At 41.9% G+C, this 14,792-nt stretch overlaps 1 protein-coding gene across 9 annotated transcripts in view; it reads right to left on the bottom strand.

The window, feature by feature from the left end:
• camk2b1 (calcium/calmodulin-dependent protein kinase (CaM kinase) II beta 1) overlaps positions 1–14,792 on the bottom strand; it is a 79,407-nt gene that overhangs the window by 43,330 nt on the left and 21,285 nt on the right. For 6 of the 9 annotated variants that reach the window (XM_041936686.1, XM_041936682.1, XM_041936677.1 and 3 more), the window contains exons 6-11: positions 7,285–7,357; positions 3,619–3,721; positions 2,532–2,615; positions 2,239–2,333; positions 1,181–1,303; positions 863–946 (exon numbers count right to left, since the gene is read on the bottom strand). In XM_041936686.1, the coding sequence (XP_041792620.1) occupies positions 863–946; positions 1,181–1,303; positions 2,239–2,333; positions 2,532–2,615; positions 3,619–3,721; positions 7,285–7,357 (562 nt within the window). Of the gene's footprint in view, positions 1–862; positions 947–1,180; positions 1,304–2,238; positions 2,334–2,531; positions 2,616–3,618; positions 3,722–7,284; positions 7,358–11,558; positions 11,632–14,792 lie in introns of all 9 variants that reach the window. The other 3 variants (XM_041936683.1, XM_041936678.1, XM_041936681.1) reach the window with 1 other exon arrangement.

Here is a 14,792-nt window from a genome sequence, read left to right as displayed (position 1 = left end):
AACTGGAAAAAAACAACTGCACTCTGTCTGATTCGGGCCCTTACAGTGTTATATGTCAATCTGTGACATTCAAAGTACTTTGTGAGGACTGCTTTTGTCAGTGTTTCTCTCACCAGGTTCTTTAAAGGTTAATGCTTTTATATAACATCTCCCAAGTCAAAATAAGTTTAAGAACACATAATGCTCCTATCTTATGTTGTGCATAGAACAACACTGGCAATGACAGTTTAACTTTGTATCTAAATATACTGAATTAACTGATTCCCTGTTCCTGTGAATTTTACGTGTCGGTTGCTTACTAAATGATCTGATGATTTCCCCCCGTTTTTTTTTGGGTTTGTGTTGTTTACAGTATAACTGAATGTCTAACCTTGTCAGTGTCCATTTCCTTCTAAATGTGAAAAGCCAGAGACAATTGGTTCATGCTGATGGCATGTTGGATGAATGGGCCAACATTTGACTGCAGCCACCTGCGTTTCTGCTTCCAGTTTCCCATGTGCCGGTATTTGAGCCATGCCATGACTGGCCAAAAGCAGCAGGGTAACAGTGACATGCTCCAACAGCTAAGCTGTTGTATCCAAGCAGCATGTCAGCAATAAATCAGTGTAGAAGGTAAACTATGCATGTAGGATAACTCTGGATCTGCCTTTTCCATATAACCTCTGTGCAAGAGAAAGCAATAATACATATGTCATGTCCATTAAATACAGTTTAGATTTTACACTTCAGGCCATCTTGAATTTATAGATCACAAACTTTGCTAGAAAACAGGAAGGAGTGCAATACTTTGGTAACCCTGGAATGTGCAAGAGCTTATTAGAGCAGAAGAGGAAGATGTGGGAGTGTGAGCATGCAAACAGACCTTGAGTTTCCTCCTGGCATTGAATTTCTTCAGGCACTCCACTGTCTCCTGTCTGTGCATCATAGATGCCACTGTGGACCGTTGCTGGGAGCAGGAAGAAGACGAGGAGCAGGATGAGGATGAGGAGGACAAATGGAGGTTTAGGAAGATGAGGAAGAAAAAGACAAGAAGAAACCACTTAATCAAGGTTTGTAAGTTCTCTGTGCCGCAACTACTTACTTGTTTGAGTTAAAATTCTTTCTAGGTGTGCAGTAGTGTAACAAGAGATGTGAAAAATAGCTGCTGTCTGCTTGTCTGTCTCAAGCAGGGGACACTTACACAGACCCATGGGTGCTTGAGGGCCTCCTGAGCAGTGATCCTTTTAGCTGGGTTGATGGTCAGCATCTGGTTGATCAGGTTTTTGGCCTCTGGGGTGACTGTGTCCCACTCTGGGGAAGGAAACTAAAGGAGAGCAAACAGAACAGAATGTCTGAACGTACAGTGTACAGCTGAAATGATTACGTGATCAATCAAACAACAGAGAATAAACAAGCAATTGTTTCAGTCATTTTTCAAGCATACATGTCAAACATTTACCAGTTTCAGCTTCTTGAGCGTGAGAAGCTTCTCTGTCTTATATTATTGTAAATTAAATATCTTTAAGTTTCGGACTGTTGGTCAGACAAAACAAGCAACCTTAATACGCCACTTTGGACTGGAAATTAGGATGAGATTTTGCACATTTTTTCTACATTTAACAGAGTAAAGGACTAATTGACAAAAAAACTAAATCACCTGTTCGCAAGTTCAAACCAAGTTCAAGTCTTTACTGGCCCTCAAAATCCAAATGACTCAAATTCAATTACTAACTTAAAAGCCAAGGGGATCTTTATCAGTTGTAGAAAAGTTGTAGAAAACGCAACATGAATCATTTCAGGATCATTCACTTTTGAAATCCAAAGGCATCACTACACCATTACCCTTCAGCATCAAACTGGGCTGTTGTACATATGGATAAACTGTACATGTTCAGTCTCCATCTCTCTCACACACACATACGCACACACTCTCCTTCTTCACCATCTTTACTTACTGTATTTAATACAAATAATGTAATTTGTTAAGAAATTCTAAACCCATCAGATCCTGTTGTGTTTAGGCATAAATGTTAAGGTCTGTGTCCTATGAGCCCAGAATCTCTGCCAGACAGTTAGTCAGCCTCGCTCTCTCTCTATTTGGCATGGACTTAAATGTGATCTAAGGTGAGGCTCCCTCTCTTGCACCCCCTGAAATATGAATGAGGTGACTGAGTTACGTAACCACTGCCAAAAAGGAAAGAGGGCAGTGGGAGGAGGGGAGGGGAGGGGAGAAATGAGAGAGCAGTAGAGGAGACTCACATCGTAAGCCCCAGCCTTGATCTGTTGGTACAGCTTGTGCTGGTCCTCATCCCAGAAAGGAGGGTAACCCACCAGCAGGATGTAGAGGATCACCCCTGAGACACACACACGCACAGAGACACATGCGGACACACACACACAGATACGCACAGACACGTGCAACATACAAGCGAAATGTGCACAGTTTGTTAGAAAATGCACTTCAGTGTGTTTCTGTTTGCGTACAATCATTTAGGAAATGCTAAATGTCAGTAAGGTGCACGAATGAGTATGTGTCTCTCTGTACAACTCACCGCAGGCCCAGATGTCCACAGGTTTGCCATATGCCTCCTTCCTCAGTACCTCAGGGGACAGGTACCCCGGTGTGCCAGCAAATCCTGCAGTAAAGACACACGTGCACACACACGCGCGCACACACACACACACACACACACACACACACACACACACACACACACACACACACACACACACACACACACACACGATTGATTGACAGGCTCAAGCCAACAGATTGTCTATCTACTCTCCTTGGATCGGCTTTTATAGAAAAGCGAGATAATCTTCTGTAAGATAAGACCGATTCATCCACACAGTGGACTGGGATCTCACACACAGATTTTAGGCTTTAAGGGTCAGCTGATTGTGAATGAATAAATCTCTCACTGAGGAAAGCCACATATGCCGCCGTTTATGAGTACAGGTGTTTGCAGTAGATCCAAGTGAGAAGTGAGTGGAAGTGTGCCTGAACAGTACTAATCTAACACTCAGTTTGTTTTTTTGCTACGCATGTACAAACAAGAACTTGCAGTACACTCTGGACCTTTATGATCATGAGATGGACATCCCTGATGAAACATAACATTAACAGTGATGATGTCACTGTGAAGGGGGGCAGGGAGGAGCATAAATGGAGGACCATTCTTGGCATCAACACTACAGAAAAATCTGAAATATCTTTCAAAGACAAAGAAGAACAGCAACTTTGTTATTATAAAGGGACACAACTCTGGGTGGCATCAGACATGTTAGATAACATTTGCGTTAACTAACCGTGTACCGGGGCATACATCTTTATAGTTGCCCATCCATGACTAAAAGAAGGTGCATACATAAAGCACAAATGAAAATTTAGAAACATGAAGGAGACACAGTCTTCAATACAATAACTACTACAATAATTAGCTCTTTGTTCCTTCACCAAGCATTTTTCTCAAATAATCATCCTAAGGCCACCGCAATAATGCTGACCTCTACAATCTTTGCCAAAGACAGTAACTGAACCTTATTCAAGTCATAATGAGACAATTTATAACTTAAATTAAATAAATACATAAGAAATATAGATGTGATTAACTCCAGTGTCTGTGTTGTACCTACCAAACCAGGCCTGCTGATCCCCCTGTACCTCAATGGCTAGTCCAAAGTCGGCCAGCTTCACTGCGGCATTCTTGCATTTGCTTGCAAGGAGCAGGTTCTCTGGCTAAAGTGGGGAAGAGGAGAGAAATAAGGTTACCAAACATTTTGATTTGAAGGATGGGGGTACAAAATCTAAACTCTGTCCTAGTGGGGGAAGAGCTGGAGGTACAGAGCTATGCATGCACAGTTTATAACTGGGGCTCATACAGTACATTCTTATCAAAACTGTATTCAGCACACACAGGAACAACACAGATAAACAGACATAGATGTCATCTGAACGTGTACACATAAAACTGTACAATAACAGTTAGTCCACACTTCCATTGTACAGCCTTAAGTGTCCACGCAACCCAGTCAGTCTGCAGTGCTTTTTTGTCCTAGCCTCATGTGGTGTGGTGTGGTCTATAGGCTCCATCTCTGTGGCCCAGATAATGCAGTCAGCCTCATTATTCTCTGTCAGAAGAGGGTTCTAATAATGGGATGCTATCCCCACTGGCCCCAGCTCCTTCTCACTTTGTCTCTCTACATCTCTCTCAAGCCCATTTAATCATTGCCTCTGTAAAAGAAAACGGGAAATCTTGAATGACAAATAAAATACTGTGGTGGGAAATATTAACATAAAATATACAACACAGTGACTTTTTCATTCATTGATATCCATCAGATGTACATTCAAAAATGTCTTGTATAAATTAAACTTCCAATCTGGATTATCATCTGCAGTCCTGGTTTGTATTTGGTGAAAACAGAGTGCAGTTTTAAAGTGGTACTACGTCATTATGGCTAAACTGCCTACAACTATGTCAAAAGTAACACCTGATCTCGGCTCTGCATGCCAAACATTTGACAGATGTGGATCTTTAATAGCCTTGCACTAACAATGATGTGCATATTATATTAATATTATTGTATTAATTAATGTGCACTGTTACTCGCAAGACATTCTCTTCCTTCTCCTCCAATTAGCTTGTGTCACTGTTTCCTGAAATGCACCACTGTAAACAGCAACACAAGTGCAAACTTACAGCATGGAGAGAATGAGGACATTATATTTAGGCTGCATTTCTGTCACTGCCTCCTCTGCATTGCAGCAGTGTGCGTCTTTGCACCCTCTGCCTTGCTCCCACTGCTCTCTCCTTTCAGCTAATTTGTTTAGAGGCATGGGAATACTGTGTATTTAAAGTGCAGATACTTAAAAGTGAGCCTTTGAGCCCATAAGTAAAAGAGAAATAAATGAGCAAGAGAGAGAGACTGTGAGTGAGTGAACCGGCAATCCTAAGGCACTGTGCCTACCTAACGTCATCACATTCTCCCAGCTCTAACACTTGGTTAGGCTTTACTCTTTTGTGAACAAGGGAGTTAGAACTTGCCGACACTGCTGCAGTACGATAATCCACGAAAACTGATGTGGGTGGAAATTTTGATGAAGCATGCGCTTCTATCAAAAAGGTGCACAAACACATCACAAAAACATCCAGGCCACATGTTCAGACATAACAGCAGCAATCACCATCACTTTTTGACAAAAGCGCTCCTTCCCTCTCCATCTCTTCAGCACACATAGACATGTACACACAGCTGAGCACACTGGCAACTAGCAACTGGTTTGGTTGAAAGGGAGAGAGAGGGAGGGTCTATGGAGGATACAGAAAGCTGTATTCAAGAGCAGTTCATGAGTGGGTGTTTCAAATGGAATGATTGCCATCTTTCTCTCTTCCCTTTTATTCCTCTGTCTGTAGAGGATTTGGAGCTGCTGTGGCATTCCTGACTCCAGAGAAAGTGGAAGAGATGGAGACATCCACTATGAAGGCACTAAAATATAAGCAGACTGCTGTTGTGTGGAAAGAGAAACTGGCCCTAACTCAGTTTAGCTTATCTTGAAGGAAACATATGATTTAAATAAGACACTATGTGACAAAAAAAGCGAAAAAGGTTCTGCTTTCCAGACACATTTCAATTTGACTCCCAGCCCAAATTGGACTACTGTGTTTTCTTATATTATTTATCTAGATTCAGTTAATGTTCATTTCATCAATTACTTGTGTCAGACTAAAAATACTGTCTTTTGAAAGGCAGTATACTTTTAATTTCTGAGATGAATTAAACTATAAAACTATACTATTTGCTGTACAGTCTGAAAAATATGAAAAATATATCTGGTGTTGCTTTTTTTTGGCACACATATATATCTGTTCACTGTGTTGTCATCTCATTTGCCATAACCCAATTCCTAATTTGAGGGATCTTGTCACCCAGGCTGTCCTCAGTCATCACACTATGACCTATTGCATGAAATGCTCTCCGATGCTTGGGTGTGAAACCAGATAGGCGTGTCAGCTAAATAAAGAAATAGCCACAACAGTTCTGATGAACACAACACGCCTTTGCTGGAATGCTGGGACTGACATTTGCATAGAAGAGGCCTACTTGACAAAGTGCACCACGCACAACAAGATGTGACATACAAGCATGCACATACAAATACACGACTAGGTACCAACATTACAGCAAGAAGACTGGAAACAATTTCTATGTGTACAGGCGCTGGTTCACACACAGCTCATTATATTTGAATTGCTGCTTAAGTGTAATGGAAACATTTCCAAAAGCACAGCATTAAGTCAAATTTAAACACAAACCTGAGCAACTTCAGCTTAGTTCTTAGTTCACAGTTAGTGATCACATTGAACAAGGCTACTGCTTGCTGTACAGTCTTACTGCAAATGTATTTCAAGCTTTGCAAAATTCTCGAGGGCAAATTTTACCATAAATCATAAGATATATGTATAGAGGTCTACAAAATATATCTATTAAGCTATCTCACAGTTCTAAGAAACTTGCAACCAGTTCAAAATAGCAACTGGCTCTCATTTTCCGACCCTAAAAAAGACTGCACCACCATCAGTCAGCCGATATGAACAAATGTCATAACATCAGAAGTCAATTGTTGGCAGTTCACATAAAATGAGCTGTCACCTTTGAAGAACTGAGGGTGCAGCGGTCACTGATCTATAAAGGCAATCAAAACCACACAGGATGTCTCGAAATCAATAGCTAACATCTTTCTCTGACCAGAGGTCAGATTAAGTATCCTCCTGGGACATCTTGGATAGCCGTCTGTGCAATGACAAGATCCTGTTCCAAAAAGGTTACAGAGCTTCGGCATTGGTCAGCGCGCACGACCAGCGTTGCATGCTTGAAATCTCAACAGACAGAGGGGGAAGTGGTGTTTACACAACAGGAAAAGAAGGTGACTGCACAGAGTTGGAGGTTGTGTATGACTGGAGGTGGTAGGTGGCAAAGCTGTAGGGACTCTTCTAGCTCTGAGTGGGGAAAGGAACCTGGCCTGACTCTAAATGGCTTTCTAACTGTACAAACAACTATTGTGTAGGCCTAAATAGTTTTATATAGGGTTACAAGGAGAGCAGCAGAGTTGTATTTATATCAGACATCAGGGGATTGAGATGATTCAAAAGTCCTGAGGCTTTGCAAGTGACATCACAGATAGTTTCTCACTTACTTATCAGACTTACACAGACTACACAAATAGTACACCGACAAACCCCCTCACACAAATGTATAAGCACACTCTCAAGGGACAGCAAGGTGATCCCCATTACTCACCTTCAGGTCCCGGTGCACCACACCCATTTGATGGCAGTGAAGCACCGCCTCCAGGATCTGCTGGATGCAATGACTGCATGCAAACACCAAGGGGAGGGGAGGGGGGGCGCATGTTAGTCTGAGCAGCGCTACAATCCCGTGCAAAGGCCAGGGGTGTGGGGAGGGAAGGGCAGGATAGGTGGGTGGAGACATGATGGAGCAGTAGGAGGGAATTAAGGGGTACAACAGGGGTTGAAATGGCTCTTCTGTTGCCAGGCGTCACACCCTCACCTTTTATTGGCTTCGGCTGACACACTTGTACGCACACACCCAGGAAATGCAAATCAAGCCAATCAGGGTTCATGTAGACAGTTTCCAACTAGTTAGCTGCTAGTTACCAACATAGGCTAGGTTAACTACCAATTGTGGCCCAAAATGTAAGGCCTATTGTAATATCCTACATGCTTGCTTGTTTGCTGTGTTGAGTTTCCTACACAAAAGGCGACTACAGTCAATCAAACAGTCCATAGCACAGCAGATGTCAATGATGACCTTCATTAGTGAGGTGTTTGGTGGCTGGCTGCAGCTATGGTTTTGCCCTGGTTAGCCTTGAAGGGCATAGCAGTGGGTGCTCTGCAACAGAAGATTCCTATGAGCCAATTCAACAACTAACCAATGGACATCCTCTATGATCTTTGTCCCAGGTACTCTATTCTTCATGCAAGTCGACAAGTATATCTATGGAAACACTCATCTAAGAAACACATTTTACTGTTTAGTCGGCTGCAGGTGGATTCTAGATACCCCACCTCCCTGCATGTTTTAGCTAGCAGGCCTTGGGTGATGAAAGAGGGTGTGAGAATGTGGCTGGCCATGGGAGGCACAGAAGGCGTTGATGAAGGAGGTAAGGGAAGGAGTGAGTCATTGTGCAATTAATAACACTTAAAAGATGTGTCTGGGATCAATGCCATGTCTATTGCCAGCCTCGCTGGCCTCTGCTGTCATTCTGATGTCACTTAGCGACCAGACACTAAAAATAAAAACCCAAAAGTCAAAAACTGTGCGAGGGACGCTGAGGGATGATTGAGGTTTGAGTCTATGCAGAGATTAGGTAATACATCTGAGCAAGGAAAGGACACATATATGCATATGTGTGTGTGTGTGTGTGTGTGCATCTCTCTCTCTCTCTCTCACTCACTCACACACACACACACACACACACACATACACACACATACACACACACACTTTGTTGGCGATGTGGCGTTGTGTGTGGACAAAAGTTTGACCTGCATGTGTGCTTCCTGTGCACCGACAAACTCAAAATTCATCAAAGTTCATTGAGGTTTGTGTTTGTGTGTGACTAATTCCTATTTTATTATCAGTTATTTTAAATGTAATTTAAAATCCACCTCAAAACTGTTAACAGACTGCTCTTGGTTATGAAACTTGCATTTCGAGCCCAATTATCTGTTTGTGTTTAATATTTTTTCCATTTCTAAATATTAATCCAAAATGCTCATTATATGACTTGATGTCGGGAAATGTTATATCTACAATAGTCTATATTTCAGTTATTAATATCAGAGTTTGAATAGTGCCTTAGGAGTCAGAGAGAAAGGGCTTCTTTCTGAGCTGACACTTTGCAACGTTGTAGAGATAAAATCCACTTTGGAAGGGGCAGGATTCTTGCCCAAAGGTGGCTGATATACAACAACACAACTGAGGTATGTAAAAAGCCACTTTCAGACAGACAACAGCACTGTGTGAAAAAATGCAGCCCTTTCATTCATTTTAATGAGGCCAATGCTGACGCTGAAGGCCCTGGCAAAAAAGTTAAACCTCGTCAACCTTTTCTACAAAACAACGCAACGAGATCCAGCAAGGTGCTGCGTTTGCCAATCAAATACATTTAAGGAGGCTGATCGCTTTGTAACATGAATATTCTATTTATACTGTTTACTGGTCGACCGTTGTGCTGAAAGACAAAGCGTCTGACGCTGTGACAACTTTCCAAAGCAGTAAAATCATTCCTAATAGTGTTTAAATTGCTGCTGTGTCTTCAAACTCATGGATTAATTACTTAAACTCGATGCCCTGGATCATATATTTAATTGTCTCGCCTGTGCCACGAACAACACGCTCCCACCAGCGTAACCCCTTGTGTGTTTTTATCGCAGGCCTGTTTTTGGTGCAGCTTAAGGGAAGCTTTAGCATCATGAAAAAAGATGCTCTCTTGCTCTTACCACACTATTCCTTTTTCCAATTACACTTGTGGAAATGTTTAAGCTTATTTTCTGTGGCTTTAAAGGGCACTCTGAAAAATGAAGTTTGAATACAAATGAAGTAGAATTAGACGTCTAACACGTTTAACACGTCTTGCTTAAAAGTGGATAGAAAAATTGTTTTTTCTTTCATTCTATAACATTTTTTTCCTGGTTTCAAAAGCTCAGTTTAGAACAGTTGTGTGTGTTTTTTGTAATTCCAGATATTTTGCTCAGTAAATGACATGCATACGGCACTTATACTGTATAAAGATTTGAAAAATGCAAACTGTTCTAATTTCCTGCACCTTTAATGATCTTCAGATTTCTTGCGATCAGACAGGCCAAACAAAACAGAAACTCAACTGTAAATAGGGACAGTTTTAATCTAATATACAGGACCTCAAAGGCTAACTTACAGTAAAGTTGCAATAAAGCAGGAGCCTGGCCAGTCTGTGAAATATTATAACATGAGAGAAACAAGAGAGAGGGAGAGAGATAGAGAGAGAGATAGAGAGAGACAGACTGGCATGGCTGTAAAGTTCAGAGCTATAAATTAGAATCCTGTGTCTTGTTTCTAAAGGTCTCCCAATGAATAAATACTAGGCAGGTCACATTTACAGCCCAAATGTTATGAGCTGAGGTGTTTGTGTGTGCTGAGTGACCACGACAAGCGAACACGTGCATGTAGCCGCATGTGTCCGTAAATGTGCAGTCGAGGCTAAGACAGCATCCACCTATGAAATGTGTGTGTATTCTCTTGCACCCTCATTCACACATAAATGTGTGCCTGTCTGTAGATATGCATGCAGTTTAGTGTGTGTGTTTGTGTGTGTGTGTGTCTATGGCCATCCTCTCCCACTTTGTCAGCTGTTGAGCTCTGTGACCGGCATGATGGGAATCCTCTGCATGTGTGTGTGTTTGTGTCTCTCTTCGATCGAGGGGGTCATCCCAAACGTTCCTGTGATAGTTAGCAGTTATAGATGGTCATGCCGTGGATATCACATCCAACATTTGCTGTATTTTTATTCGGTATTGAACCGGTGTCATCATTTTAACATTTAGAATAAATATAAAATCTCTAAACCTCGGCTGCAATTAGGCAGTGTCACTCGTTCCTGGATTCTTCATATATTATTATATATATTATTCTTCCTTGCAGTAACGTATAGCTTCACGTGTGAAATGTTCCAAATAGGTGTTTATATGTGAAAAATTATTAGCAAATTAGTAATTGGGGTTGTAATGAGGGTTTACTTTGACACTTATGGTTCGAGCCTGACTATTCTGAGGTAAAAGTCAGTACGATAGATGAAAACTAAAATAAATCGCTAGCACAGGATGTGCTTATAAGAATGCTATAAAACATAAAAAATCAGATTGTTTTAAACGCTCAAGATCTCTAAACACCTCTATAAAGACGTTCTTGATGTTTGATGAGACTGTCTTGAAAGCACAGGGATCAATACAATAAACGAATGACTCAAAGCCAGAAAAAAGGTAGGGAAAAAAAATCAATGCTGAGCGCAATAAACATAACTATGTTTTTTTTAACTAGCCTGGTGGGAGAAATTGATGGTTGTAGGGGCATTTGTAAACACTGGATATTTATTACACCTGAAGAAGGATGTGTGCTCACCGTGGGTGTGTGTGTGCAAATCTCGTTCATTGATTGATCTGGTTGTCTGTCAGTGCAGCAGGAGCATTTGTTATGCAGTCGTTTCTAAATGATTGATAATAGAACGCTTGGGAGGACAGATGGAGAGGGGAGGGTGGGTGAGGCAGGCCTGGGTCCTCCAGTTAAAAAATAAAGTACAATACACTAAAAAAGAGGAAATATAAGAGCATACCAAGACCATACAGAGACAAGTCAGACAGGCGGACATTAGAGCAGCAACTGACAGGAACGACACGAAGAGACGAGACGGAGGAGGGAGGAAAGGAGGAAAGGGACGGAGGAAGGAAAGGAAGCAGGCAAAGGTTGTGGGAAAGGGGGGTGAGGGATGCAGATGCTCCTCTACATATACTAACCTTCAGGTCCCTGTGCACTATGTCATGTTGGTGAATGTGATGGACACTTTCTAGAATCTGATGGATACAGTGACTGTGAAGACAAAACAGAGAGAGGAGGGACGGTGGTGGGTGAAAGAAGGGATGAAGATGGATGGATTATGGGGATGTACAGAGAGGGATGAAGGTGGAAAAATGGAAGGGAGGGATGTGAAGGAGAAGAAAGAGGATGCCAGGTGAAAAGAGTGACAGGCAGGGCCAATGTGAGATGGATAAGACAAATTTAAATATGAGAAAATGGCAGGTTAGATTAGCGGAGGTCAAGTGACAGAGACATCAGTTGAAATGAGGACAGGTAGAGGAGATGCAGATAGAGATGTTGGAAGGGGAGGGACCAGTGGGTGAATGTGGGTGGAGGAGACAAAAAGGGTTTGTTTTGCTTTTTTAAACATGATGAGAGACAAGAGCCACAGCAGAACAACCTGCCAGACAATAACCACAACACCACTGACAAAGGAGAGGAAAGGAAAGGAAAGGAAAGGAAAGGAAAGGAAAGGAAAGGAAAGAAAAGGAAAGGAAAGGAAAGGAGGAAACCAAAAGAAAAAAGGTGACAGATTGTGAAAGAAAGGATAGGAAGCTTCAGAAGAGCAAAGAGAGATAATACAAGAAATAGAACACTTGTGTATAGGATGAAACTGAATCATAGAAGACTGGTGGGCTGATGCCAGGCTATTTTTCCATCACTAAAAGGAAAACACATCACTGCGTGTGCACTGCAAGAGAGACATGTACCTACCACACATCACTGTGTGTGTGTTCGTGTGTGCACATTTAAATGTGTGTGTGTATGTAGGGTTGGTGCAATGAGAGAGTGTAATGTGCAGAATATGTGACTAATAGCAGACGCAAAGAGACAGGCAGCCTGCAGGATCCACACCCACACAGTGTCTAGTGAGTGGGAGGACTGAGAGAGAGAATGAGAGCGATACATGTGCATGATTGCTCTCACACAAATACATGCACACACACTTCTATCAGTCACTTCCTCATCTTACACCTAAAATTTTTCATATGTCAGAAACACGTCTGACCAGGCCCAGCATCACTGATGGCTGCAAAACAATGTGAACTTGTAACCAGAGACTTCAGTGAAACAATACTGTCTAATCTGGTATTCAGTTACTCTTAAATCCTAAATGATGGTTCAGAAGCAAGACAGCGCACTTAAGAGTCATTCCCTGTGTCTGTGTCAATGGGTTTTGCCAGCACCTGGGCCCTTAAGGAGACTGGCAGCAGGCCCTTAGTCTATTGACTCAAGAGAGAAGTGAACATGTGAGAAGTGAGCCCAGATTATGGCTGATTCCTTTCACCCGTACTCACCGAAGCAAATACTGGACCCATTTTTCACATGTCACATATCTTACAAACATTCTGATAATAAAATGGCAAATCAGGAGATAATTACCTTTTTTTTTAGATCCCTCCATCTCAGCAACACACTCTCTCAGGAGATTTGGAGCAAGCGTATTAAGCTTGCAGATAAGAACATGTGGCAATATAAGGTGCAAACATTAAATTTGTACTGTATCTAGTGTAATGTTTTGACGAGGACAAGGAATAGTCCATCAGTAATGTTTAAGTGTTAAAAACGGCCACTCGGGATAGGCAGGGAGAGGTGACCACACCCACTTAGGAGACAGTAGGTATATACTATTGCATTCTGTCAAAAGTGTCTTTAAGATCCTTTAATGGATAAAGGCGCCTGTAATACTCCATATTACAGTGAGGGCTAAGCAGTAACACTGCAGGACAGCACAGATGGGTCCCAAACCTTTAGTAGTTAGGGACATTTTTTCATTCTACATGGTTCTCACAGTTATCAGCATTCATCATTAGTTAGAGAATAACACACTCTTCTGCTTCATTTCTTCACTATGAACAGCCCTATAATCAGTTAGCCACACTTTCTTGTCCTACCGTTTACAGTAACTTTTTCCCTTTGATACAAAAAGACAGTAATGGGAAACCTGACTGTATGTATGCATGGACACATGGCTTGATATGTCAGTTACCCATTGTCAACGGCATTAACAAAGAGGTGAGCATCTCCATCCCACTCCTTTGTTTGTCCGTTTGTTTGTGCCTCTAGCATTCCACTGTCCAAAACCATTATGCCATTCCAAAGGACTTGTCTGCTGATGAACTCCTGGTGGGGCAAAGAGGGAAAAAAAAGTGCAGCCTTCGTCACACTTGCCAAAAATGTGACTTGCTCAGCAGTTTGAGCAACAATGTCCCACTGTTCTCTGCAGGGAAGTATCGAGAGACCGGGAGGAAAAACAAATACAGAGCCAGTCTATGTCAAGAAAGGACACCTTGTCTCCCTCTCATGTACATCTATGCTTTCAATACTATAAATCAGAACTGAAAAAAATCTTGTAAAATATTTCACCATGGAAACTCAAGCATAAACTACCTGTAACAGTATTTAGGATATAAAGAGATTGGTGGACAAAACTATAGCCGAATTCAATTCACTGAGCAGACAGATGGATGAGAAACTCATGTTTATGCTCTGTGTCTGCTAAATGTTCATGTAGGAAATGATTTGATAACATGTTTGCCAAAACAATTCAATAAATCAACAATGCTGCGTTTCTGGAACTTCTGGCCCAGTGGGAAAAAAAAAATTATTGATTCAGCTTTGAGTGTCATTTACTCCCAAGTTCACTTACTCATAATGGCCTCCATCTAATCAAACACTGCTGAGGAGAAACTCTGATAGATTGTGACAGGGGGCGACAAGGTGTGCTGCAGCACAGTTTGAGGGCTGTGTGAGTCGCAAGTGTGTGAGTGTGAGAGACTAATTATCGTAGCTAATTAAAGTCCCACTTCTTGCTGGTCTCCAAGGGTGTGTATGAGTGTGTATGTGCGTGTGTGTGTGTGTGTGAGAGAGAGAGAGAGAGAGAGAGAGAGAGAGAGAGAGAGAGAGAGAGAGAGAGAGAGAGAGAGAGAGAGAGAGAGAGAGAGAGACTGGTCTGGATGACAGACATTCAGAAGGGAGGGAAAAGGAAAGTGTGTGTCTTACTTTAGGTGTGTGCGCAGGAGCAAGGGAGCAAGAGTACTGCGAGGGTTACAAGATGGGTGGGGAAGACTAAAGGGTTTGGATAGGAAGTTATTAGTGCTATAGCATATGGTAGGCAGACTATAAAAACACACACGCACACGGACACACGCACACACATACACACACACGCA

Source organism: Chelmon rostratus, chromosome 5, assembly GCF_017976325.1.
Source record: "Chelmon rostratus isolate fCheRos1 chromosome 5, fCheRos1.pri, whole genome shotgun sequence".
NCBI lineage: Eukaryota > Metazoa > Chordata > Actinopteri > Chaetodontiformes > Chaetodontidae > Chelmon > Chelmon rostratus.
The sequence above is the reverse complement of the archived record's forward strand: the minus strand, read 5'-3'. Positions and strand labels throughout refer to the sequence as shown.